The sequence below is a fragment of the Cervus elaphus genome, chromosome 20, assembly GCF_910594005.1.
Source record: "Cervus elaphus chromosome 20, mCerEla1.1, whole genome shotgun sequence".
In the NCBI taxonomy this organism is placed as follows: Eukaryota; Metazoa; Chordata; class Mammalia; order Artiodactyla; family Cervidae; genus Cervus; species Cervus elaphus.
Window position 1 is genome coordinate 128,239,373 of NC_057834.1, and position 27,789 is coordinate 128,267,161.

Below are 27,789 nucleotides of genomic sequence, written 5' to 3' on the forward strand. Positions count from 1 at the left end.
GCCCGACCGCTTGTGTTTCGCGACTCAGTAGCCACGTCTGGGCATGCGCAGAGAAACAGCGGAGGCATGTGGGGGTCTTGGAATTTCCTTAAAATTTTATTGCTTTAGTTTTGTTTTCCCGCTGGTTTAGAAGAGCGACCGGAAACCTCAAGTAGAGGAGACAGGGTTCTGGTTCCGGAAGCACGGGTTGGCCTGGTGAACCTTCAGTCTGAAATTACCCGAAGCCAAAGAGTAGTCAGGAAAGCCTTCTCGAGGTGGGAAACGAAGGTTCAGCTTTCCGAAAGCCTGGCTGAAGGTAAGATTCGCGCTAGAAACACCTGTCGGGAGGGATAGACGGCCCTACCTGAGGAAACTTTGTTTCGCTGGACCTCCCCTGAGAACGGAAATAACTCCCACCCTTGACTCGGTCCTTTCCCTATCGACTTGGGACCCTAATGATTTTATTTTTTCCTGTTTTTTTTTTTTTCCACCCCCACAATAGAAGATGACTGAAGATCAGACTTTGCTTGCCGTGCAGGAGGCCCTGAGGAAGTGCTTTCCCGTGGTGGAGGAGCAGCAGGGCCTGTGGCAGAGTGCTCTGAGAGAGTGCCCGCCCCTCCTGGCCTCTCTCAGCAACCTGGCAGAGCAGCTGCAAGCCGCACAGAACCTGCGATTTGAGGATGTGCCCTCACTTCGGGCCTTCCCGGACTTAAAGGAGCGGCTGAGGCGCAAGCAGCTGGCGGCTGGTGACACTATCCTGGACAAGCTAGGAGAGAGGCTGTAAGAGGCACAGCGGCGCTCTTTCTTGGCCTAGAGATGTTAAAACTGGATATTTAATAATCTAGGATCAGTGAGAAGGGGGTTTTTCTCCTTACTTAAGAGAATGGTATTCGGGGATGTGTCAACCTTACCCCCTTTCCATCTGTTGCAGTGGGACCTCTCTCTGTCAAAAAGCCATTTTCTGGCACTTCCCTTATCAGCTAGGCATGACAGTGGTGGACTTAGTAAAAGTTATCAAAGCAGAACAGAAAAGCAGTGGAGAAAGCTTATTGGCCCTCCACTGTAGTTTTCCTTAGGTAGAAAACAGCAGGAGTTACACTGTAAACTTAGTAGGTGCCAGCAGCAAGGATTCTACATATATTATCTCATAAAATCTTTTCAGCAACTCTGTGACTTAACCTCACTTAATCCCATTTTTCAGGTAAGGAAACTGAGGCTCACACAAATTGCCTGTGCTCAGGCAGTTAGTAAATAGTAAAGCTGGGATGCTAACCCAAGTGTCTCTGGCACTGGGGCCAGAAGCTACTAACCACTGCTTTGTTCTGCTGTACGTTGGTGTCTGTGCCAGGAGGAGCACCAATGTTAGGCCCTCTGTCTTAGAGTTATAGGTAATTGGGGATAGAGAAAAGACAGGGCACATATGGCCTTCCCTTAACCAGGATGAAAGAAGGTTCTAGTGTGTAGGGTTTGCCATAGACTGATAGGAAACTCAAAGATGGGGGCCTTCTTTGTATTTTTCTGTACAAAAAACATTATTAAGAACCTATGGGATGCAAAACACAGGTGCTAGGAATACAGCAGTAAGGCCGGTTTAGTTCCTAAGTTGAGTAAGAGAGTCAATTAAGTTAGGTTATTATACATTCTAAGGTAGTGAACTTTTATTTCAATTGATTACATGTTTCTATGTGGGTATTGGGCTGTTATTTTTAGCTTAGTTTTTAATTGTGAGTCACAGTCAAACTTGAAAGCTGCAGTTCTAGGCTAGGGAGTGCCTTGCCCTTTGCGAAGTTGTAGCCTTCGTCTTGGTGGCTGGACCTCTTGGAGTCACCAATGGAATAATAATTTTTAAAATAATTATATAATAATTTTAAAAATAAATTATATAAAAATAATATAATAAAATTTGCCATAAGCTAGGCACTTTGCTAATGGCTTAATATGCATTATTGCATTTACTCTTCACAACAGTCCTTTTCATTCATTGGACAAATGTTTGTTACTTTGTCTGCCAGTCTCAGTGTTTTAGGTACTTAGGATGCACAGTGAACAAAAGAGACTTGTTTTTGTTCATGATTGAGAATAAGTAACTTTCCTAAGATCCACAATAATCTGTGTGTGTCAAGAGCCCAGATTTACCCATTCAAGAATTCACTAGGTTGGGGCACGATATAGTGTGAGCACAGTACTGCTCTATTGCTGTAGTTCCCTCTTGCTTATTCCTTTCACGTACGTGGCATTAGACTATGGGTGAGCCTTTCCTCTCCTTTATGGGAGTCCTAGAAAGCCTGCTTGGTCTTTACTGTCTTTGGCAGCTGGGCTCATCACACAGCTTTTGAGAGAGATCACTTCAGCCTCCTCATCTTTAAGTCAATTCTTAATTGTTAAGCCACCTCTCCATCCAAGGCACCTGGGACCAGTAGATCTCCTTCAGAGGCAGTTTTTCCCATTGGGATGTGTGGCAGTATCTGGAGACATTGCCACACCTTGAGATGGGTGGGGACATAGAGGGCAAGGTTGTTGCTGAACAACCTACGAGGCACAGGGCAGCCCTCCACCACAAAGAATCATCTGGTCCAAGATGTCCTTGGTACCGAAGTTGAGGAACCTGGCCTTAGGCCTTTCTCATCATATTAGCTAATATCAGACTCCCCCCCACCCAGAGCCACCCTCCTCAAGGTGCGTGATGTGGTCAGCAGCCACGTGGAGCACGTGCTTCAGATCTATGAGCAGCACGCAGACACGATTGGCCTCGATGCTGTCCTACAGGCTTCAGCTGCGAGCCCCTCTGTGGCTGAAATGTTGGAGTGGTTGCAGGACATTGAGAGGCATTATCGGAATTCATATCCTTTGCACACGTTTCACAGGGCTGTTCCAGGAAGTCGTTAATTTCAGTTTTTCACCAGATTACACAAAAATACATAGTTTAAGTCAGTTCTCTTTGGTTCCTGGACTTGGATTCCTCCTGCATTCCTTGGTACAGTCATTCCTCAAATCATTTATTGAGCAGATGCTACCTTCCAGGTTTTGTTCTAGGTGGTGGGAGATAGGCATTAAAAAAGGGAAAATGTATACAATGTCAGATGATATTAAGTGCCTTGAAGAACAATAAAGCAGGGAATGGGGAAAGCAAGGGTTAAGGGTAGGCTTGTAATTTTAAGTAGAGTGGTCAGGGCAGGCCTCACTGAGAAAGTGGTTTCTAAGAAAAGACATGAAGAGGGTGAGGGGAAGAATCATGTGGATGATTGGGGGAAGAGTGTTCCAAGTAGGAGGAGTAGCAAGTGCAAAGGCCCTGAGGTGACAGTGAGCTTGGTCCGTTCAGGAAATAGCAAGGCAGCCAGTAGGGCTCGAGCTGAGTGAAAGTGGGCTGGTCTAACAGGTGATGCTGTCAGGAGTCAGGGCTAGGGCTGGTAGGGCCTCCAAGGACTTTGGAAGGATTTGGGCTTTTATTCTGAGTGAGACGAAAGCTGTAGAAAGTTTTGAGTAGAGGAGTAATCTGATCAGACCTATGCAAAGGACCAGTTAGTTGGAGTCCTCTACCTTTTTCTCTCCAGTCTTGCCTGATAGTCGCATGTACTCTCTGGCTGGAGTTTCTACTTTCATTTATTCTTGCCTCTAATTTTGACTTTCAGTTTCCTGCAGCTGCCTCCCAATTGAAATCTCATGGAACTGCAGGCTCAAATGGAGAATTGGATGGAGACCCAACCCCACCCCACCCCATTCAGCTCCCTTTTCCTTCAGTTGTAGCGTCAACCCTGTCTGATCACCCAGTCTGTAAACTTGAGGGCTGTCCCCCCATGCCACTGTTTGCTAATTGCATCAGCAGCAGCGTCAGCGCGTTGGTGGCAACAGCAGGGTGGGCACTGAGAGCAGTAACTGGAGCTGCCCTCAGGGAGCGCTTACTGTGTGCCAGGGGCCGTTGTGAGGGTGTTTGCACTCCACTGTCAGATCCTTCGGTTGTTTCCCTGGTGTTTCTCAGAGTTTCCTTCTATATGCCCACTGCCTGTGCCATAGCCTCTCACTTGGACCCTTCGTCGCATGCCATCTCTAGGCAGGTTTCTCTGACCCTGGCTTCTTTCCTTAGAAGGAAGAAGCTACCTCCAGGTAGTGGCCACGCTCTACAGATTTATCTTCAGGAAGTCTTGTTCTGATCCTACTGGGTAGGACTTCTCCATAGCTTCTTGTGTCCCTAGGGTGAGACCTCCCACATTGGTCTGTGTTTTCTCCCTCCACCTGCCTGCTCAGCTGCCTCGCCTGCCCCTCTACACGCTATTCCATTCTGCACCTCGTTGGAAGATGTACTGTCCTGAATCCATTCCATGCTTCCCCTCTTCTTTGTCTTGGTTGAAGCTCTTCCTACCAGCCGGAATCTTCCTACTATCCTCTGAAGCAGCGGTTCCCCAACCTTCTTGGCACCAGGGACTGGTTTCGTGAAAGTCAGTTTTTCCACAGTCGGGGGTGGGAGGGATGGTTCAGGTGGTGATGTGAGCAGTGGGGAGTGGCAGATGAATCTTCGCTTTCTGGACCTCCGCCCACCTCCTGCTGTGAGGCTCGGTTCCTGACAGGCCACAGATGGGTACCAGAGATGGGGGACCCCTGCTCTAAGGGGGATGAATTTATCCTCTCAACTTCTGCTGAGTTTTATCTCCTCTCATTTAGAGTCTTTTCAGTTTCTGTTTTGTTTTTTCTCACCATAGTGAGACCCCAGTTTGCAGGGGCAGTGTTTCATCCCTTCCCTGGAGCCCAGAACCTTGTATACAGAGGGGCTCGGTAAAGATCTGCAGCAGAGGTGAGCCTGCCCACTGGTAAATGTAATGAGAGCTGTGCTTTTGCTCTTCTAGCTCCTAGGGATGCTCTCAAGGGTATTTTCTTCCTTCAGCATATTTCATTGTCTTTTTTGAGCACCTTCCTTAACTCCCCGGAAAGTACCTGAAGAGGAAGTACCTCCTGTCCTCAATCCAGTGGGAAGACTTGGGAAACATCCAAGCTTTGCCCAGAGCCTGGGACCGAATCTCAGAAGATGAACACCCGGACCTTGTACGAGGTGCTGGTTTTCATGTAGTCCTTCGTGTCTGCTCTTCTCTTTTCTGTGTCTAGCCTCTATGGAAGCATGAAGAAGTTTCCCCTCCTGGTGCCTCTAGCTTTTACAAATCTGGCGTTTTGTGTTTTCTGGAGAGCTGGTGTGCCACATGTTCTCTCTCTTCCTGTTCTAGATGCCACATGTTCTCTCTCTTCCTGTTCTAGATGTCCTCTTGAATGTTTCCTTCTTCCTGGAAGAGTGAAGAAGCCGTGTGTTTATCGGAAGACTAGGGGGACACAGGTGAAGACCGACATTGCTGCCCTCTGATATGTCTAAAGAAATGTCAGTACGGCGTCCTGACTTACTGGAAGTGTCAGTGCCCAGCGCCTGAGGACTGGCTCTTCAGAGGATTCTGCTGGACATTCCTGATGTTGGGGCTGCTTCATGCTGGGTCATGGGTGAGGGTACATGGTCACCCCTTGCCCTTTCCTAAGACTCAGGAGAGTGGACAGAGGCAGAGAGGATGCAGGAAAGGCGGTGCAGAAGAACGCCAGGGACAGAAGCAACAGCCACAGAAGTGGTGAGGAAGGAAAGGGCCGGGTAGAGTCGGCTCCACCCCCAGCATCATCCAAAGCCCTGAGCCTCGTTGACCCCAGGGCCTGGTCGCCTCTCCTTCTGTCAGTACCTGACTCCTTGATGGAAAAAAGTGTGGCTTTGATGATTTAAAGAAGTGGAGGTGATGTTGATGGAAAACTCATTGTTTTCCAGTTGCAACGGCTCCTTATCATCAGGACACTTTCTAGAGCCTTCCACCAGGGGGAGGTGGTGCAGCATGAATTCTGAGTGTTTTGTGTTTGGAGCTGTTCCCTTGTTGCTCTTACTGACAGTAAGTAACTGGGGATAGTGGGGCTCTTAAAATAACAGGGTTTTCTTTTTACCAAAGCCAGCAGCCAATTTGCTACAGGCCCCTGATCTTGGAGTAGCCACATGGATGGGAGGTCACTAGCCCAGAGTCAGGCAATGAGGATTGTGTTTCTGAGGCCCAGTGCCTTCATCTGTGAAATGGTCATGGTCCTTGCAGACCTGTCAGCTTCCTGGGCTGGTTAAAAATCTCGGTCATTGGATGTAAAGGGACTTAAGAAAGAATATAGATATTTTTCAAAGTGAAAATGACTTTTTAAGTTACAAAAGTGATGATATGCTTTTTAAGAAATTATAGAAAAATTATGGAAAACATTTAAAATGTAGAAAAACATTGACTGGTTTGATCTTCTTGCAGTCCAAGAACTCTATCAGAGATATTTTATATGTATCTTTTCAGCGTCCATAGTCACAATTTTTTTTAACAAAACAATTTGGGTATCATTGATACATACTGTTTTTCAAATTGTCTTTAAAAAGCACCTTTATATAGTTTGGCTAGTTTTTCATATCTCTCTCTGAATATAGCTCAACACAATTATATATACCATTCTATGGATTGTTATAGTCTTATGTTTTACATGTATTTTTTAAGTCTTCATGTTTTTCTACCTGTGCGTGCATGCTAAGTCACTTCAGTCGTGTCCGACTCTTTGCGACCCTATGGACTATAGCCTGCCAGGCTCCTCTGTCCATTGGGTTCTGTAAGCAAGAATACTGGAGTAGGTTGCCATGCCCTCCTCCAGGGGATCTTCCTGACCCAGGGATTGAACCCATGTCTCTTGTGGCTCCTGCATTGCAGGTGGATTCTTTATGACTGAGCCACCAAGGAATCCCATCATGTATATAATAATTGTAAATAACCTTAAGACCTTTAGGTATTAGGTCTTATGATGTACTCTGGGGACAGAGGTAAAGGAGAGCCCAGAAAGATTTATAGTTCAACCAGGGAAAGATTTAGTGTTTCTCAAGCTTGAGTTCAGTTCGGTTCAGTCGCTCAGTCATGTCCAACTCTTTGCGACCCCATGGACTGCAGCACACCAGGCTTCCCTGTCCGTCACCAACTCCCAGAGCTTACTCAAACTCATGTCCATTGAGTCAGTGATGCCATCCAACCATTTCATCCTCTGTCGTCCGCTTCTCCCGCCTTCAATCTTTCCCAGCGTCAGGGTCTTTTCCAGTGAGTCAGTTCTTCGCCATCAGGTGGCCAAAGTATTGGAGTTTCAGCTTCAGCTGCAGTCCTTCCAATGAATATTCAGGACTGATTTCCTTTAGGATTGACTGGTTTGATCTTCTTGCAGTCCAAGGGACTCTCAAGAGTCTTCTCCAACACCACTGTTCAAAAGCATCAATTCTTTGGTGCTTAGCTTTCTTTATAGTCCAACTCTCACATCCATACATGACTACCAGAAAAACCATATCTTTGACTAGATGGACTTTTGTCAGCAAAGTAATGTCTCTGCTTTTTAGTATGCTCTCTAGGTTGGTCATAGCTTTTGTTCCAAGGAGCAAGCGTCTGTTAATTTCATGGCTGCAGTCACCATCTGCAGTGATTTTGGAGCCCAAGAAAATAAACTCTGAAAAAAAAAAAAAAAGAAAATAAACTCTGTCACTGTTTCCATTGTTTCCCCATCTATTTACCATGAAGTGATGGGACCAGATGCTGTAATCTTTGTCTTCCAGGCCCTGATGCTGGGAAAGATTGAAGGCAGGAGGAGAAGGGGACGTCAGAGGATGAGATGTTGGATGGCATATAAATCACTGGTATCTTGTTAAAATTTAGCTTCCTACTCTGTAGGTCCAGGGTGGGGCCCTGGACTCTGCATTTCTAACAAGGTCCCAAGTGATGCTGATGATCCAGGGACCAGACTTTAAGTTGAAGAGATTTACATTGTCATACAATAGTGAAAGTGTATTTGCAGTCAAAACAGAGTTCTGTGGGAGGATAGAGGTGACAACCAACTGCTTGGGGAGCTACTTCACAGTGACCGTGACATCTCAGTCGGGCCTCGAGGCTTGGAGAGGAGTGCAGGGTGCTCCACGCCCGGGGACAGTGTAATCACAGGCAGTGTTTGAGAAAGAATGGAAGCTGACACCTGCTGGGGGTTTGCTGTGTGTGGGCATCGTGTTTGTGGCTTGTACACCCTAGAACTGGAAGCATTAACCGTTGAGTATAGCCAGTCACTGGGGTTCACAGGGGGATGTAAGAGTAATGGGTCTGTAAGGGCAGACTGGAATAAATTTGTGAAGAGCCCTGAATACCTTGCTCAAGAGTATGTATTTTGCAAATGGGAGTTGCTCATCTGTGTATGTGTGTCTGTGTGAGTATAGTGAAGAGCTTGTTAAACCTCCCTCATTTAAACAAGTAATCATGACTGTGAATAGCTACAAGTATGTTTATGGTGCTAAGTAATAACTATGTATTATTTAGGTATAATTTTCCCTTCTTAGCCATTCTTATGGTATTAAATTGCTATCCTTCTAATTGTTCTTTTTAAATGTATAATTAATTCGGTTAATTTTTTAAGTAAGTGATATGTTCACATTGTACAAAATTCAAAGGGCACAGGTGCATATTCAGTGAAAAGTTCCCCTCTCCCATTACTCAGGCCACCTCGCTGGAGGCAACCAACGTTAAATATTTCACGTGTCCTTCCAAAAATACTCTTCACGTCTGTGAGCACAGGGGTGGGTACCCTCCAAGATAGCCCCAGTGATCCCAAGGACCCACATCCTTGTATAGTCCCTCCCCCTTCAGTGTGGGCTGCCCTTACAGATTTGCTTCTAATGAACAAAAAGCAGTGGAAGTGGTGGGATGTCGTTTCTGGAAGTAGGTTGTAAGGAGAGGCTTTGGCTTCCATTGAGGGCGCTGCCCCTCACTCCCTTGGGGGAAGTCCACTGTGAGGCTGGGAGGCAGCCCCGTGGCGACCTCATGTGAGAGCTTAATGCTTGCCAGAACCCTGCCAGAGCTTAGAAGCAGACCTTCTCCCCAAGCTGAGCCTTTAGATGAGCCCACAGCCCCAGCTAACAGCCGACTGTAACCTCATGAGGACCTAAGCCAAAGGCAACCCAGCTCGGCTGGGTTGACCCATGGAAACAAGATGTTTAAGTCATTTGAGTTTGGGGGTAATTCGTTCCACAGTGACAGATGACTTATACAAGCAAATATTGTATTTTCTCCATAACTTCCTACAAGTAGTAGCATGCTGTATATCCAAGTTTTATACCCTGTTTTTTCCACCTGCTGTATCTTGGAGATCATTCTTTATGAATAGGTAAAGGGCTTCCTCAGTTTTTTCTGTAAGAGTTCCATAGTTTTCTGTTGTGTGAGTATAACATTTATTTAGCCCCTTTGTTGTTGTTATTTAGTTACTTGAGTTGTGTCCAACTGTTTTGTGACCCCATGGACTATAGCCTGCCAGACTCCTCTGTTCACGGGATTTCCTAGGCAAGAATACTGGAATGGGTTGCCATTTCCTTCTCCACGGGATCTTCTTGATCCAGGGATCGAACCTGCGTCTCATACATTGGCAAGTGGGATGGTGGGGGGGAGTGGTTTTCTTTTTAACCACTGAGACACCAGGGAAGCCCCATTTAGCCCCATACTGATGGCCATTTAGGTTGTTTCCAAAGCCTTAACACCTGTTAGATTTTGGCAGCCTTCTCTCTCATTCCCACCACTGCTCATGGTTTTTTCCCCTGGAATTTTCAATTAGCTAATACCACCCTATCCACTCTCCCACAGTAAAAAAAAAAAAAAAAAAAATTGTTGATATTTTTACTGGAATCATATTAAATTTATAAACTAATTTAGGGAGAATCATCATAGTGGGAATCCTAGCTCTCCTCCTCCAACCATGCCACTGGCTCGTTGGTTGAGATATCAAATGTGAGTTCTTTTCTCTGTTTCCCTCAGGTGGGGAAATAGGCTCTTGGTGTTCAGAACCCTCTTCCCTGTCAGTGAGACAATCTATTGGGATGGAATGAAGAATTTGTGTTTCTTTCCTGCCCCTACCCCATCCACCTTTAGCATGGACTTCAAGACTCTTCCCTCAGGCAGAGTAGGGCATCCTGACTTCCCTCAGGATGATGGGGGCTGGGTGCCATCTCCAGCTTGTTCAGGCACTGGGGTGTTTGAAATTCCTTCTCCCTGTCAGAAGGCAGGGAGAGCGCACATTTGGAGGAGCAGATTCAGGGATGTGGGAAACGAAGCTAGGATGCTGACAGCCAGCTCAGGGGAAACCTTGCTGAATTCAGGTGGCCCGGACCAAGCCTCAGGTCAGTCTCTGACCAGCCAGGTGATCTTGGGCAAGTTGTTTCCCCTCCTCTGAGTTTCAGCTTCTTCACCTGTGCCATAAAATAATGGTGTATGTCCTTACCGAGTTAGGCTCAAGCCCACAGTGAGGGCTTGTGGGAAATTTATGAACATTGGAGGGGATGAAATTCACTTGAAACTGATTAGTCACCTACTAAGTGCATAGGGTTACCTGATGCTGGAGAAGATTGAGGAGGGCAGGAGGAGAAGGGGGCAACAGAGAATGAGATGGTTAGATAGCATCACTGCCTCAACAGACGTGAGTTTGAGCAAACTCCGGGAGATAGTGAAGGAGAGGGAAGCCTACTGTGCTGCAGCCCATGGGGTGGCAAAGAGTTGGGTAGGACTTAGCGACTGAACAACAAACAACAGAAGTGCATAGCTTTGGGCTTTGCCCTTTTAACATCTTCCCCAACCCTTAACAGGAGGTGATACGAGTATGCTTTATGAGATGGCGAGGTCCCCAAGTGGCCACAGCTCACCAGTGGCATTGCCAGTATTCGTATCAGGGTTTTCCTGGTCCTGGTGAAAGGGGTCTCTCCCTTACACACGGCTGTTTCCTCTCCACACAGAAGGCAGAAGCACCCCCTGACACTTCCTCAGCTGTGACAAGAGTTGGTTTCCCAAATGCCCAGCCGCGCCCAGGACGTGAGTCCTCCAAACGCAGCCGTGAGCGCGGCACTGCGCCCATCTGGCTTGGCAGGGCACACGAGGCGGCCAAGGCTCAGGGCGCTGCAACCTTGCCAGTTACCTCCCTTCTGATCCCAGAGCCAGGAGGGCTGGAGCGTGTCCTGGGGCCGGCTGCCAGAGCCTTACACTTGTGCCCCGTGTGCCAGGGGCTGGGAGGAGAAGCCAATCCTTCCAGGCACTCTCCCTCCTCCCCATCGTTCCTGGAAGGCGCCTTCTTGGGTTCTGCCGGGTGCAAAGGAAAGTCGCTTTTCCTGAGGCTGGTACCTGGTACAGCGTAGGAGGGTGCCCCAGAGATTCTGATCCAGCAGGTGTGGGCAGGGCCAAGGTAGCTGGATCTTCATCAAGAACCCCCTCGTTTTCTTGCGGGGTCATTCTTGAAGAAATAGCCTTAAGCCTAGGAAAAAAGCAGCGTAGAGAGAGTGAGCTGGGTAGGATGGCCACAAAGATTGCACTGCTCGAGGAAAGAAACTAGCCTTAATAACTTCCTCATTGCGCCGCCTCTTCCCTTTTTGTAGCTGGTCCTCAATTCCAACAGGCACCTTGGCTCTGATCCCCCAACCCCTCTGTGCTGTTTGGAGCAAGGTAGTAGTCACGTAAGTACACAACACCTTATCTGCCACACCCGTATTCTTTCACTTGGAAGCGTCCCTGCATGCCCAGCACAGAACAAACTGCCGTGACACAAAGATAAGCAAAAGAGATGTACACAGTAGGTCTGCAGATATGTAAGGCCGCTGTGATACGTGCTATCACAAAGATGTGCTGGCGATGCAGTGAATAGAGATGGACCCTTTCTCTGGGCTCTTGTGGGATGCAAGGAAAGTGAGCGTTAAGAATAGGTGATGTTCTCCAGCAACTTAAATTCAGCTTCCCCTTGGTCTGTAACGGAGTGAGTGATGGGGGAGGGAGGGGGCTGACCTGGCCCGTGCGCCATCATACGAAGCAGGGAGCAACATCTTCCCGGTTCAGACGTGTGCAGTACTTCTTAGTTTGCACAGAGAGCCCAGACTAATAAATCCACCACTCAATTGCAATCCCCACAGCGTGTTTATAGGCAGCAGCTGACTTTTATCAGCTCGTTTGTTCTTTCATATAAGCAGAGTTTTATGAGGGTCTCCTGAGCTGGCTCGTAACGCGATGAAACGGCTGCAAAACTCAACCATAAACCCCCAGCACCTGCCAAGCAGAGGATGCTGTTTTCCAGGCACATTTTGTCCAGCTGGCGGCTCTGTCCCCTTGCCCAGTTTGCATTTTTGCACTTGTCTCTTTAAACTTGGGTTTGTTTTTCAGCTCTCTGTGGCCTCTTTTAAAGGCAACTGAAAAATGAGGGGTAGGAAAAGGAACTAGAAAGTTACGTCTGTGCTAAAAATTACGTCTGGCTTATGTTGCCCTGAAAGCTGGTTTTGATCCCACTGCTGAAATGGAGTCCAGGCTTCCCAGCCACACGAACCCCAGGGCTGGGGACTGGCGGACGGTGCCAGCCAAGCCCGTTATTAATACTCTGGTTCTCTTCTGGGCCATTACTGTTTGTGCTTGCCAAAGGCCCCGATCCTCCATTGTCATCTGTAAATTCAAGGAACAGCTCCAGAGGCCGTTTCCCCAGATGGTCTCCAAGCATGACATCTTTTTCCAGTGTTTCTAGAGCTCCCCCAAGGCAGGATATTTGGATGCCCTCTTCTCCTCCAAATAAGGCAAGACTTGGCCTCTTTGAGGATGCTGGTTGACTGAGGTGGACTGGGTCCTTGGGAAACTGCCTCCACAGAGCAGGCTGTCTATCTAGAAAATGCCTTGTGGCCCCAGGTTGCGTCCTCAGAATTATTCACCTTTCTGTTTACAGGGTTTTGGTCAGGAGACCAGTAGGCCCAAAGAAGACCCCCAGGGCTGCCCTTCATGTGGCCCCATCTCTGACTCACTTTCCCTAGGCCCTCCTTGAGGGCGGCTACCTGGATGTGTGACCTATGCTTACAAGGGTCCTCCAACTCAGCCTAATGCTCTGCCATCACCCTCTTTAAATTCCTAATAGTTTTTGAATAATAGACAGGACTTTCATTTCACCTGGAGCCCTGCAAATGACATTGCCAGCCCCGCTTCACTTCTCTCTGGTCTTACTGCAAGGAGCTGCACCAGAGCTTGGACAGATCCCCTTTCTCCTCCCAAGTCCCAGTCTGAGCCTGTGGAGAGCAGGTTCTGTGCCTGTCCATGAGGAATCTGGCCATATTCCACTCCCCAAGGCTCTCATTACCCAGTCTTCTGGTTTCAGCCACTCCCCTGTCTTGTGACAGCATCTTTAAAAGCCCGGAAGAGGCCTCTTCCAAGCCTAACTCATTAAGTGTCGTCACCTACTCCTGGCCCCTCATCACCTTCCAGAAAAGATTTTGGGTTCATGCACACTGCTAGAAGGAAGCTGCCTGCTCTGATGGAGGGACTGAGGCCTCTGATAGAAAAGATGGCTGCTCACCCCCATCCCCGCTTCCCGGAGACAAGATACAGTTCCCTGCCACGAGAAAGGGAACCCACCTTCTTTCTCCAAGCCCAACTGGAATACCATCTACTCCATGGTGTCTTCATATTCTCCTACTCAGAACAACCCTTCGCAATCAGCATGTTCCTCATGTCTACCACTTCATTTCTTTTATCCATCCTACGTCTGAACCGGCCCAGTGAGAGGATCAGCACCTCTGGGGATTGAACTGGGTGGCAGAAATGCTGGGGAGGCCTTTGCATCTTCCTGACCTGGAAAAGGTGGACCTACCACATCTGGGGGCCAGGGGTGGAGGTGCGGGGAGTGGGGCTGCTGGTCCTTGGCCGGCCCCTGGTGGCCATGGCCTCTGGTAAAGACACGGTGTCCTGGAAAGATCACGAGCTTTGGCAGAATGCTGGCTCTATCACCTAGGACCCTGGGGCCTTGGCTTTACCTTTCTTTCTGTGAAATAAGGATAACACCTCACCGTACTATTATGAAAAGAGCATGCGTGCTAAGTCACTTCAGTCGTGTCTGACTCTTTGCAGCCCTGTGGACCGTAGCCCGCCAGGCTCCTCTGTCTGTGGGGATTCTCCAGGGAAGAATACTGGAGTGGGTTGCCATGCCTTCCTCCAGGGGATCTATTGAGCTTATTTCTTCAAAACACAGAGAAATTAGGCCCAGCACACAGTAGGTTCTTAGTAACTGTCAGTTTTATTCTGACCCCCCCCCTCCACCCTCTGAATGACTTGAGGCCAAGGCCTTTTCTCCTGTTGCATACCAGCTGGGCTGAGGGTATGGTCCCTGGCTACTCTGGCCTGGGAGCTGGGCTGCTGATGGACGTGAAACAGGGCAGGAGTGGACCCCCACCCCAATGACACAGAGCGACAGGCCAGGCGAGGCAAAACATCCTGGCTTCCCAACCCTGCCTGGCTTGGGTTCCCAGACCCACCCGGCATTACCACACCAACGGAAACGGTGGTTGCCGCATGGTGGTTGCTATTCCAGCCAAGCCCCAGGACTGTGGCGACAGCCCTAACTGGGCCCGGCCGCCACATCAAGGACACAGCTCCACCCTCTTTTCTGCACCCCCTCCCACCTCAGGCTTCCCCGCCCTTCTCCTTCCCAGAGAAGCCAGGGCGGGGCCTCCCCCTGGGGCCGGGGTCAGCCTCTGGCCCCTGTGGCTGCTGCTTCTGGGGCTGTGTAGTGGAGAAGGTTCTGGACAAGGAGTCGGGACATCTGCCACTCGCCCCAGTGGGCCCCAAGCAGGTGACACAATGTCTCAGGCCCCCAGTGTCCCCATTAAAACAAGCAAAAACACAGCAGGGTGGTAGACAAAAGTTTCAACTTCACAAGGATTCTGCTGCAGCAAGAATTAAATGGGCTGGATTTCCTGGGTGGTCCAGTGATTAAGAATCCACCTGCTGGGCTTCCCTGGTGGCTCAGTGATAAAGAATCTGCCTGCCAATGCGGGAGACACAGTCCGATCCCTAATCTGGGAAGATCCCACATGCTATGGAGCAACTCAGCCCGTGTGCCGCAACTATTGAGCCTACACACTGCAGCTACTGAAGCCCATATGCCCTGGAGCCTGTGCTCCACAGCAAGAGAAGCCACTGCAGTGAGAAGCCCATGCACCGCATCAAAGTGTAGCCCCCGCTCACCACAGCTAAGAGAAAGCTAGCAGGCGTCAACAAAGACCCAGCGCAGCCATAAATAGTACTTATTTTAAAAAAGAACTCGATGGGCTAATAAACGTTAAAGAAGTTCAAGTCATATACAAATAGAAGTGATGTTCCTCTGAGGAGCAGCAGGGTGTGATGGAAGGAAGAGGAATTTGGGAATCCACCAAGATTATACTGTAATCACTATTTACTGAGCAGTTTCTCCTCTTCAGGTGATTTGACTCCCCAAGGTCACATAGCTGATCTGGGGTTTAATCCTTGAGGAACTCCTGTGTTCCAATTTGCTACATAGCCATCTGAGACAGCCCTGGCCAGTGTCCTTAGACCAGTCAACAAGACCTCTCTGAGCCTCAGTTTCCTGCTCGGTTAAATGAAGACCCTTCTGTCCCTCTGACGGGTGCTGGGAGGAAGTGAGCCCAGGAGTGGAGTGGAGCTGGTACAGAGCAGGGCGGGAGGGATGCTGACTGCTCCCCTGCACCCGCCCACCCCACCCCAGCAGTGGTTCCCAGCACGGCTTCCAACTCCCCATTGCAGGCAGGGGTTCAGGGGACCGCTCAGTGAGGGAAGTCTGGCTCAGGTGGGAGGTTTGTCATTTCCTGGCGACACTTGGCAACTCTTGAGAGGCAAGGCCAGTGGATGTGAGCTGCCCAGGGTGGTCTGGGACCTGCCTCATTTATGTCTCTAGTCACTGAAATCTCCATCACGCACCAGGAGTCATGCAAACACCAGAATTCCACACCACTGCTTGGAGGAAAGTACCCAGTGACAAGCCCCATAGACCTGTTTGTGAGAATAACCAGCACCTCCCTTGTGAGTTGTGGATCCCAGTGCACTAATCCAAGGCTCAGGGTCTGAGGAGGGAGGGCACTTCTTCACAGCCTAGGGCCCCAGTCTAGCACAGTAGGTCCCCTACATAAATTCCCCCCTTCAAGTTAAACTTTCAAAGATGTGAACATGTGTTCGCATGTCCAGTCACGTAAGTTAGTTCACGTGTCTGTAAGACTGCTTTTCTGTAAGATTAAAAATGTTTATTTTGTGTGTCTGTTTTTTATCTATTTATTTGTGTGAAAAGTATTATAAACCTGTTATAGTACAGTTCTATATAGCCAACTGTGTTAGTTGTGTATGTAGACTAACTTTGTTGGACTTATGAACAAATGGGGCTTACAAACATGCTCTCAGAATGGAACTCGTTTGTATGTAGGGGCCTTAATGTAGCTTCCTCCATCTAGTTCCCCTTGACCTAGCTGCTGACCCAGAAGGAAACAGGAAAGAGGTGGAGTGGCCATCCTTTAGATTCCGTGTAACTTCAACCAAGCGAGGAATAAGCTGTCTCTCCCTAGGGATTGAGACGACTGGGTCACTTGGGGAGCTTTATAAAGCACTGATGCCTATGCCCACCCCCAGATTCTCATTTAATTGGCTGGGATGTAAGCATTGTAAAAGCACCCTCTCCCATGACTTTAATAGGCAGCAAAGGCAGAGAACAACTGCTTTGATTCGATTCATTCATTGAAGAGCCTTGGTTTTGAGTGTCACCCTGTATCATGCATTGTGCTAAACTCTGAGTGAACAAGAGTCTGGGTCTGTACCTCATGGGTCCTGTATTCTAGTGGGGAGACAAATAAGCAAGCGAGCAAGTGGATAATGGCAGGTGGTAATAAGTGCTGTAAGGGGCATGGATCAGTAATGCAATGAAAGAAATGGGTATTCTCTGCGGCTTCAATTCTCAAAGTGGTGTTTGCGGACTCTGAGACCCTGTTGGGATCTGCAAGGTGGAAACATGTTATAACACAGTGGTCCCTTGGTACCCATGGGGGATTGATTCCAGGACCCATGAGGGCACCAAAATCCACAGGTACTCAAGTCCCTTATATAAAACAGCATATTATTTGAATATAACCTGCTCACATCCTCATGTACACTTCAAATCATCTCTAGATTACTTATAATACCTGATACAGCATAAATGGTATATAAATAATTGCCAGGGAGACAAATTCAAGTTTTGCTTTTTGGAACTTTCTTAAATTTTTTCCCCCAACTATTTTCAGTCCTCAGTTGGTTAATTTTGCAGATGCAGAACTGTGGATACAGAGGGCTGATGATACTAAGATACTGTTCACCTTTTCTACTCTCATGCTCTCCCCAGTGTGCAACAGAGATTTCAGATACCCTGTGAGTGTGTGATGACCTTCTCACTCTGACAGCTACTGAGGCTATGTGTTCCACTCTTTTAAAACATTCTTATATTTAATGTCTGTTTTGGCAAATGTTGATAGATACAAGCCATGTGAACACAAACACAAGCTCTTTGGGGTCCTCAAATTTTAAGAATGTAATTGAGTCATGAGATATTTAAAATCCTAAAATATGATGCTGTTTAAGTGCCACACTCGTTATGCCGGCAAATTTGGAAAATTCAGCAATGGCCACAGGACTGGAAAAGGTCAGTTTTCATTTCAATCCCAAACAAAGGCAATGCCAAAAAATGTTCAAACTACCATACTATTGCACTCATCTCACATGCTAGCAAGGTAATGCTCAGAACCCTTCAAGCTGGGCTTCAACAGTACATGAACCAAGAACTTCCAGATATACGAGCTGGATTTAGAAAAGACAGAGGAACCAGTAGTCAAATGCCAACATCCATTGGATCATTGAAAAAGCAAGGGAATTCCAAAAAACATCTACTTCTGCTTCATTGACTCCTTCAAAGCCATTAACCGTGTGGATCACAGCAAACTGGAAAAATTACCAGACCACCTTACCTGCCTCTTGAGAAACTTGTATGCAGGTCAAGAAGCAACAGTTAGAACAGGTCATGGAACAATGGACTGGTTCAAAACTGGGAAAGGAGTACATCAAGGCTATACATTGTTACCCTGCTTATTTAACTTATGTGCAGACTACATCATGCAAAGTGCCAGGCTGGATGAATCACAAGTAATCAAGATTGCTATGAGAAATATCAACAACTTCAGATATGCAGATGATACCACAGATGGCAGAAAGTGAAGAGGAACTAAAGAGCCTCTTGATGAAAGTGAAAAAGGAGCATGAAAAGACTTGCTTAAAACTCAATATTCAAAAAAGTAAGATCATGGCATCCAATCCCATCACTTCATGGCTAATAGATGAGGAAAAAGTGGAAACAGTGACAGATTTTATTTTCTTGGGCTCCAAAATCACTGCAGATGTTGACTGCAGCCATGAAATTAAAAGATGCTCATTCCTTGGAAGGAAAGCTATGACAAACCTAGACAGCATATTAAAAAGCAGAGACATCAATTTGCTGACAAAGATCTGTCTAGTCAGAGCTACGGGTTTTCCAGTAGTCATGTACAGATGTGAGAGTTGGACCATTAAGAAGGCTGAATGCAGAAGAATTTATGATTTCAAATTGTGGTGTTGGAGAAAACTCTTGAGAGTCCCTTGGACAGCAAGGAGATCAAACCAATCAATCTTAAAGGAAACAGTCCTGAATATTCATTGGAAGGACTGATGATGAAGCTGAAGCTCCAATACTTTGGCCACCTGATGTGAAGAGCTGACTCATTGGAAAAGACCCTGATGCTGGGAAAGATTGAGGGCAGAAGGAGAAGGGGGCGACAGAGAATGAGATGGTTGGATGGCATCACCAACTTGATGGACATGAGTTTGAGCAAGCTCTAGGAGATGGTGAAGGACAGAGAAGCCTGATGTGCTGCAGTTCGTGAGATTGTAAAGAGTCGGACATGACTTTAGTGACCGGACAACAACAATAATGATGGAGCCATGAGACCAAAAAGTTTGAAAACTGCTGATCCTGTGGACAAGGCTACCAGAGGGTGCTGAGATATGGGAACCATCTTGATATGTCTGAGAAAGGACAGAAAGGCAAGGGAACTAGGGTGAAGAAAGAAAGGGGTTGTTGGGAGATGAGGCTGGAGGGAGAGAGAGACCAGGCATGCAGGGATCTGGAGGGAGGAATACTTCAGGCAGAGGAGGACTGGGAGGCTGTCCAGGTATGAGATAAAAGATCGAACCAGGATAACAGCCATGGAGATTGAGTGAAGTTAATTCCAGAGAGGGAAGGTGGAGTTAACGGGTGTTATGTTAGTTGTTCAGTAGTGTCTGATTCTTTTGAGACTCTGTAGACTGAAGTCCGCCAGGCTCCTCTGTCCATGGGATTCTCCAGGCAAGAATACTGGAGTGGGTTGGCATGCCCTCTGCCAGGGGATCTTCCCAACCCAGGGATGGAACCCACATCTCCTGCATCTCCTGCATTGGCTGGTGGGTTCTTTACCACTTGCACCATCTGGGAAGCCCAGAGTCAGCAGGATCTGGTGATAAATCAATGTAGAGCATAGAGAAGGATGGCTCTGGCTTGATGGCCATTCATGAAGGCAGGGGCCACAGGAGCTGGATGAGTTTTAGGGTGGGTGGTGGAGGACAGGGTTGGGGATGTCCCTCTGGCTTCAGCAGAGATGGGTTTGGATGTCACTGGAGGAGTCAGGACTACAGTGACCAAGCTTTGGGAGAGGGTGTGCCGAAAGGAGACAAGGTACCTGAGGAGCTTTGCTGGGGAACCCCAGGCTGCAGGACATGGCCCAAGTTGATGTCAGAGCAAGTCAGGGGAGAACTGAAAGGTCCTGGGGGCCAGGAGCCAAAGAAGAAGACCACTTCAAGAAGGAAGGAAGGTCTGAGCTGTGAAGAGTGCAAAGGCGTCATGTGGGATGAGGCTGGCTGGTAGGAGCTTCTTGGGTTGGGTTGGGAGGAACACTAGTTTGCAGCGGGGCTGAGGGATGAAAAGAGATGATGTGGAAGTGATGCACTCAGAAAGACTTTCAGGAAGGAAAGGAGGAAAGTGGCCTGAAGGAGATGCAGAGGGGCTCTTTTAGGATGGAGGCGGCAGGACCTTTTTGTGTAGGCTGGGAGGGGATAGTTGGTGGCACCAAGTCCCTGATGCGGTGGCGAGGCTGGTTCAGGAGCTGGGGAGGGAAGGGCAGAAACAGTCACAGCGAGTTGGGGGGAGGGTGGCGAGCGGAGGGGGGTCATCTGGGTGGCAGGCAGCGGGCAAGGTGGTTTGCGATTAGGTTTGTGAAGGGGCGATTAGGCAGGTGGTGGGTTGGAGAGGGAAGGGCAAGTTTGGACAGCCACCAAGGATGCTGGGTGAGGAAGCTGCTGGGCTCAGCAGCAAGGCTGGGCTTGAGACTTCTCTTCCCTCACCCAGAGTGGACCCAGGGGGCTCAGAAAACACCAAATAGGTTGGCTCTCAGCAGTGATTCCCCTCTAAGAGCTCCTCATGTCTTTCCCCAGATGTTTCCCAATTATTTTCACCATATTGAGGGGAAATAAACAGAAGAGGAGTGGGAATTAACATTCTGACTTGATGTGGGGAAAGAGCAGAGAAGCCCTCAAGTCACTTCTCAGAGCAGCCAGGATCGTAAGGCAGAAATCCTCGTTCCTTGAACCAGACCATCAGGCGGCGGTGACCTGACGGTCCTCCTCCATTCTCCCTGACCTCATGGCTCCCTTCCTCCCACCATCAGCCTTGATGCCTCCCTCTCTTCTGCCTTCTGGTCCCCCTCCCCCTGCCCTGGCTCCAGCATCTCAATCCCCAAGATGGTAGCACTGTCTAGGCCTCTCATGAGTCTGTCCTTGCCCCTCCTTCCTGACTGCTGGGACTACTGCCAGCCTCTGCCTCCAGCCTCTCCTTCCAGTCCACCCTCGCCAAGAGGCTTGTTCTAGAATATGCATAAATCTAACCAAAGATTCCCAGGGTGTCTAGGTAGAGACCCAGACTCTTCAGCACAGTGTTCCAGGCCCCTCATTGACCCACCAACCCCACTTCATCTCCCAGAGCTCCCTGGGTCTCCTCTGCCCCCAAACTTTTGTTTGAGGTGGTTCTCCTGAGGGGGAAGCCTTGTTCCCTTCTTCCACATTTCAGGGCTCAGCTGAAACATCACCTCCTCCGTAAAGTCGGTGTTGACCACCTAGGCTGAGTCTCCTCCCTCATCTAAGTCCCTGTAGTTCCTTGCACTCCAGTAGCATGGCCCCTCCCAAGTGTGATAGCAGGCTGTTCTTACATCCGTCTCCTTCCTCTGGACTGTGAGCTCCTCCAGGACAGGGGCCAGGGTGGATCCTCTGTTATGTTCCAGCAAGGAACAGAGCTTGGAGCCTTGTGGGCGTCGAAATGAATGAATGAGTCAATATTCTCCTGGATCTTGTGTCATCAGTGTGGGAACCACTGCTCTAGTTATCTCTATTTTTCTTAATGTGTCATTCAGTTTTATACAACCAAATGCACAAAGATTCACAGACCCAGGAGGTGGGCTTTGCAGAGCATGTGGAAAAGGATTCTTGGGAGCCTGCACAGGGGACCACCAGCTCCTGGCTTCCCGATGTGCCTGCAGAAGCTCTCCATGAGGCCATTCACCAGGAGCCCTGCCAGCTGGGTCTCTGGACAACCTGGGGCCAAGAAGCACTGATGGCTGGGGAGCCGGAAAGAGGTAGCCATCTCTCATCAACTCAGGCTGGCCCATGGCTGCCCTGCCCAGAGGCATTTCACTGTGTGAAATGAATCCTGCTCTAAGAGGCTCTGGCTCCCCGCGTCTACGTGACAGCCCGGACGGTTAAGATGGTTGTGCATAGTCACATCTGCAGGTAATTTCTGCATCCATCTGCATTGGAACAGATCTCATTCAATTAATGAGAACAACACCCACTGTCCCAGCGCCATCTCTCGGGCAGGAGGGGCCCTCGTATCCCCCGGACAGCACATTGCTCAGGCTGTCGGAACCCACACTCTTCTAGCGGGTTCTGATTGCCTTAGGAGTAACCATGAGGTCAGCGGGCATGCTTGTTATGGGCGGCCTGGCCTCCAGCCGCCTGGGTGCGTGCACAAGGAGCCCCGAGGCCGTGCTGCCTGACATTTGCAATCGTTTAATGGGAATAAGTTCCATCTCTGAGCTCTGCTCAGCCTTTCATTCAGCAGCCAAACTGTCCACCCTGGACAGGACATAAATCCTGTTGGCAAGTCACTGGGCCAGCTCTCCTCCTTGAGTTGCTTCTTCCCTGTAGCTTGCCAGGGGCAGCTGTTTGCACCCCAGTTTGGGAAAGACCCCAGGAAACTGATGGGGTGCAGGGGAGAGAGACCACTGCAGTAGGAGCCAAATTCCAGAGGACTAGTCCAGGTTGGGTGAGTTACTTAACTCTCTGAGCTTTGGTTTCTCATTTGTCAAAACGGGATGATACTTACTTCTCTTAATTATTCTAAGAATTAAAGGCCTTGACTATACCAGACACCCTATAGATACACAGAAAAGTGCTTCTTTCCCTCTCTGAACTAGCTGTGTGAACTTGGGTGACTATACGTAACCCCTGGGCTTCGCTTTTCTCATATGTAACATAAGACTATGATAGAGCCCATTTCATATGACCGCTGTGAGGACTAAATGATGTAACCTATGTAAAGTGATCAGAAAGGGGCCTGGCATGTGGCAATCAGTAGCTGTCAGCTGCCATTGTTTTTACTTCTTTGTAGGACATAGTTATAGGGGAAAGGTCTGGTCAATACATCATTTAGGGTGCTTTGGAGGTTAATCCTCTTCTTGGTGGAGTCTGAGCCACATTGCAGTTTGGGAGGAGAAACAATGAGTGGGAGGGCTGAGTTCCAGACAGACCAAATGTCCTGTTCGTTTAATGAATATTTATGGAGGTACTACTATGTGCCAAGCACTGGGCTAAAAATATAGTGTTGATAGGAACGCCTACACAGGTTTCTGTCATTTGTGTGGTCTGGTGATTTTCTCTTTACTGGGTTATTCATTAAAAAAAAAAAAATCATCAGTGAAAGGGAAGAGGTTCCTTGACACCACCCTAGCTGAGTTTCTGGGGGTATTTCAAGGGACTTGGGTCAAGGGTGACTACTTTCTAGGATCTTCCTCTGTTTATGCCTTCCTCTTTTTCTAGTGGTAGCTGAGAATCTTTTCCTCCAGGAAGTCTGTCCTAATTCCCCTCTGGACTGGATCACGTGGCCTGTCCTTAGCTCCTGACTCTTTGTCTATCATATCTTGAAGTTGCCCAGTTCTTTGTCCATGACTGAGAAGGTCATGCCCTATGTCTCTTGCTTTCTGCTCTTCTCCAGAATCTAGTGGATGCCCTGTGTGGAATAGATGCTGGACAGATAATTGTCAAACAGAAGGGTGAGGCATGGACTTTGGGCCTGTGGCCAGGTGTAAGACTGGGGCCTCTAAGAGGTAACCTATCTCCACTTTGGACAGCTCCTTGGCCTCCCCTTGGCCCTAGAATGTCTCCTGGGCCAGTGATTTCACTGTCTTCCTGTGGTTCCCTTTCCAGATGCTAAGTCCTGTTGACCAGGAGGTTCTGCCCCATGTCTGCCTAAATCTCTAGGAATAACTTAAGCCTGTTGTCCCAGAGCCAGGCAGCTCAGGAGGCAGACGAGTGTCCTCCCCGAATGCCTCTCCTTGCTCCCTGAAGGATAAGACTGCATGAGGGACCAGAACAGGAAAGCGAATGGGGTGGGAGTTGGAAACAGGACTGACAAATGTCAAGCACGTGTTCCTGAGGAAATAGGATGTAGTTGTGAGCAGGGCTGGGCAGCGGGGGCCTGCATCTGACCAGAACCTTAAGAGCTTTCCTGGCGGAGAGGGGCTGGCAACCAAGAGGGGTGAGCTCTCACCATTTGGGGTGTGGAGCATCAGAGATCATGGAACACCTGCCCTGGGTGGTGTCTCCCAGGGCGTCTGGGCGGGCGTCTCCAGAGACTCAGGTTTTCCCTGGCGTGGACCGGGACAATTTGCCACCACCCAGCAGTCCATTGAGAAGGGGCCTATAGCAGGGGTAACTCTGCAAGAAGGAAGGGGCCCATTCTCAGTCCATGCTTGGGTGCGTGCTAAGTTGCCTCAGTCGTGTCTGATTCTTTGTGACCCCAGGGACTGTAGCCTGCCAGGCTCCTCTGTCCATGGGATTCTCTAGATAAGAATACTGGAGTAGGTTGCCATGCCCTCCTCCAGGGAATCTTCTCAATCCAGGGATCGAACCCATGTCTTTTATGTCTCCTACAGTGGCAGGCGGGTTCTTTACCACTAGCGCTGCCTGGGAAGCCCCATTCTCAGTCCAGGTCAGTCCCAAAGGCAGAGGCACTCCCAGCAGGACCTCAGACCGGTCACTGTGTCCTCTCCTCTCTGCCCTCACCCTGGTGTTCACTGTCACCTCTGCTGCACAGGTCTCACGCAGCTCAGAGGGATGAAGCAAAAACCTCACAAGGGCCCAGGGAATACCAACCTGCACCCTCCTTCCTGCCTCTTCACATTCAGAAAAGCTGTTTTCCATCTCTCTCTGGTTTTCCCAAAGTCACACTGGTTACTCCAGCGGAGGGTGGAGGGACAGCTCTGGGCCAGGAGGCAGGTGACTTGCAGACAGTTTCCAGCGTTCTGTGACCCTGGGCCAGTCTCTTCTGTCTGGACCTTGAGTTATTTCCCTGCACAGAGTGGCCAAGGGCAAGGATATTTAAATGCTTTTGGTTTGTTACAGTAACGGACACTTGGGTATTTTGGCAAAAAATCTGAGTTGGAATATCAATGTATAAAGCACATAAAAGCAAAACTGTCTAGTTGGAGTGGGGGAGGGTCTGGGGTCCCATCTGCTCAGCCTCCCTCAAACCCAAGACCGAAAGCCACAGGACCACGTGACCTCTAAGAGACTTATTGCCCTCGAGTTCAACTGGGGTTCCTAAGTGGGTTAGGGCTGGGAGGTATAAGGGCAGCACTGTCGACTAGAAAGGTGTTGACAACTAGTTCAACTGCAGAGATGGGGGAGGCTAGGCTCGTTGTGCTTTGATCACAAAATAGAAGTAGCTTTCTGCGATGGTCCCAGCTCCAGCTAATGGAGCATTAGAACAACCCGCCTTCGTCCTGAAGCTAGGCATAGAAGGAGATGAGTCCCCAGGCTTTCCTCCGGAGGGGCTGAAGACACACTGCCTGGAGTCAGGAGATCAATTTGATGGCCTCCTAGGGGCTGGCACCTTGTGTAGACATAGCAGGTGTGGGGGAGAGCTCAGAGAACGAGTTCTCCTACCAAGAAGTGACTCGAGTGCTCAGGCCAGCCTTGCCCTCTCCAGGGGGATTGACTTTGAGACACCCGACCAGACCCTGCCTCCAGCCTCTGCTCCGGAAACCCCCTCATTCCACCGTGTCTGCTTAATCCCTGTTCACAGCAGGCTGACCTCCCGCCTCCGTGGCCTCACACTGCGCCTGCCCCAGAGTCTCGCAGGCCTCCTTCGAAAAATAAATAAATACTTTCTCCATTATCCCATTAACAGCTTCACAGGTTTTTCTGCTATTAGTTCCCAACTCCAGTGAAAGTGGAAACACGTGTCCTGAAGAACCTCGCTTGCCTACCAGCCGCTATGGGGCTGGTGCTAAATTCCAGGTGCGAGCTGTGCCCGTCCACCTGCAGCCGCCCACTGCAGAGAGGTGGGGTCAGAACCGGCTCTGTTCCTCCACCCTTGAGTTCTGCCAACCTCAGTATATAGCAGCCACCGCCCTCAACACACACACACCCCAGATATGCCGCAGCTTTTGTGCACTGCTCCTCGGAGGCTGTGCATCTTCAAACAAAGCTCTCTACCTCTCTGGACCTCAGGTTCTTTTTTTCTTTTTGTTTATATTTATTTATTCATCTGGCTGCAGCACATGGGACCTTCAATCTTCACTGCGGCCTGCAGAAACTTTAGTTGCTGCGTGTGGGGTCTAGTTCCCTGATCAGGAATCAAACTGGCCCCCCTGCACTGAAAGCTCGGAGTCTTAGCCACCAGACTATTAGGGAAGACACAGATCCTTTTTTCAAAGGGAGCCTATAATTCCTGGCTTGCAAGATTGGAGGACCAAAATAATCTGAGAGAAAAAATGAAGTGAAAGTCACTCAGTTGTGTCTGACTCTTTGCGATCCCATGGACTACACAGTCCATGGAATTCTCCAGGCCAGAATACTGGAGTAGGTAGCCTTTCCCTTCTCCAGGGGATCTTCCCAACCCAGGGATTGAAGCCAGGTCTCCCACATTGCAGACAGATTCTTTACCAGCTGAGCCACCAGGGAAGACCCCTGAGAGAACAAGGGACGGTCTTAAAAGTCACAGAGTACTTTACCAGTTGGTAGGGTGTTTGGGAAATATTTTACTTTTCTGACCTTTGCTCCTACAGGTTTAAAAAAGGAAGTGGCCAGGCCTTCTCTATAACTGAAGATGGGTCTTTGGTAGCTCAGACTGTCTGACTTTGGCTCATCTACCTTCCCTATGTGCACACCTCAGTCTACTTCCTGTGGCCAGAGCTCTCTGAGAAGATGCCGGATCACCAGCTCCTCAAGGTGGGGCAGGGAGCTGCCCGGAGGCCTCATCAAACACCCCCACAATGCCCAGGATGGGCCCTGGTCCAGAGCAGAGTCAGGCTGGGAGCTGGGGCTGTGTTTGTCTCTTTATTCTATCTTTTGGCCCCTTTCTCTCCTCCTCTGCCTGTGGCCCCAGGGGAGGGGACCCAGGAGAGGTTAGGCTAGCCCTTCAACCCAGGTGTGCAAGAGTGTGAGCTGTTTCTGGCTGCCCACTTGGCACAAAGCTGCCCTGTTCATCTGGGCAGAGCTTGTCAGCAGCTGGCATCTGTCTGCAACGCCTGTGAGGTCACTGCTCTGCCTTCCTGTTTCTAATAAACTAGGACTAAGTCTGGCTCAAGTCATCTCGGAAACCCTCTGTCCCTTGGCTTCCACTCTAGTGCCCCTCCCAATCCCTCCCAGTACCCCAGTCCTGCTTCATGTCTCTCTTTTTCTTTTTTTAATATTTATTTATTTACTTGGCTGCGCTGGGTCTTAGCTGTGGCACATGGGCTCTTTTTCTTCTTTCTTTTTTTTGTTGCAGAATGTGGGATCTAGTTCCCTGACCAGGAATCAAACCCGGGCTGCCTGCATTGGGAGCATGGAGCCTTAACCGCTGGACCACAAGGGAAGTGTCCTGCTTCACTTCTCTTGTCTTTGAGCTTTGTGAGACAGGGAGGATGTCTTGTGATCCCTAGGTGACCAGTGTTGCCCAGGCCTTGGAGTCAGCCATGCTCCATCCATGAATTGAGGCTCTCTTCTTAATGAGCTGTTTAGCCTTAGACAAAGGCCCTGACTTCTCTGTACCTCTGATTTTCTCATCTTTAAAGTGCAGGCAGCACATTGGTTTGCTGTGAGGATCTAGTGAGATAATGCGTTAACAGAGTACCTGGCACTTTGCAAGCCCTCCGAGGAATACGCTGTTAGTTACTTTCTCCCATCCCTGCAACTCAGCACCAGGCCTGGTGGAGTGAGCAAATGTCCTGTCCCAGGCCCCAGGTCCCCAACTCCCTGGCCCCTCCTTCTGATTCCTGGCCAGGTGAGAGATGCTGTCAGCTCTGCCAGAGTGTGGTTCCCTTGCCCCGGAAATGTTTCCAGACACCAGGGAGCAGTGGGATGACTATGCCCAGGAAGCCTCATGGCCACGGCCTCTCTCAGCAGACAGGACCCTGAGGCTCACTCCTGGACAGGCAGCTGGATATACCCACCTACACCACTGATCTTGGCCTCAACGTCCTGTCTGATGAGCTGGCGCACCTTACCGGTGCCCTGCTCCTCACTGTGGGTCCGGCCACCGGCATGGCAGCTCCCGGCCTTCCTTTCCCTGCCCATCAGAAGAAGTCCCTTCTCGCCC

The 27,789-nt window shown here is 49.3% G+C and overlaps 1 protein-coding gene across 3 annotated transcripts; it reads left to right on the forward strand.

Moving 5' to 3' along the window:
• The first annotated feature begins 36 nt into the window (after positions 1 to 36).
• C20H1orf109 (chromosome 20 C1orf109 homolog) lies at positions 37 to 6,608 on the forward strand. 3 transcript variants are annotated; one of them, XR_006335897.1, is made up of 5 exons: positions 37 to 295; positions 482 to 759; positions 2,640 to 2,819; positions 4,902 to 5,158; positions 5,190 to 6,608. XR_006335897.1 is itself a non-coding variant. In XM_043877929.1 (5 exons), exons 2-5 carry the CDS (start codon positions 485 to 487, stop codon positions 5,256 to 5,258), a joined length of 612 nt encoding a protein of 203 aa, XP_043733864.1. In that variant the 5' UTR covers positions 37 to 295; positions 482 to 484; the 3' UTR covers positions 5,259 to 6,608. The 3 variants fall into 3 exon arrangements, 2 of the variants coding, with proteins under 2 accessions (XP_043733864.1, XP_043733863.1); XM_043877929.1 differs by having other exon boundaries at positions 4,902 to 5,020; positions 5,221 to 6,608; XM_043877928.1 differs by having other exon boundaries at positions 4,902 to 5,213.
• Positions 6,609 to 27,789: the final 21,181 nt, after the last annotated feature.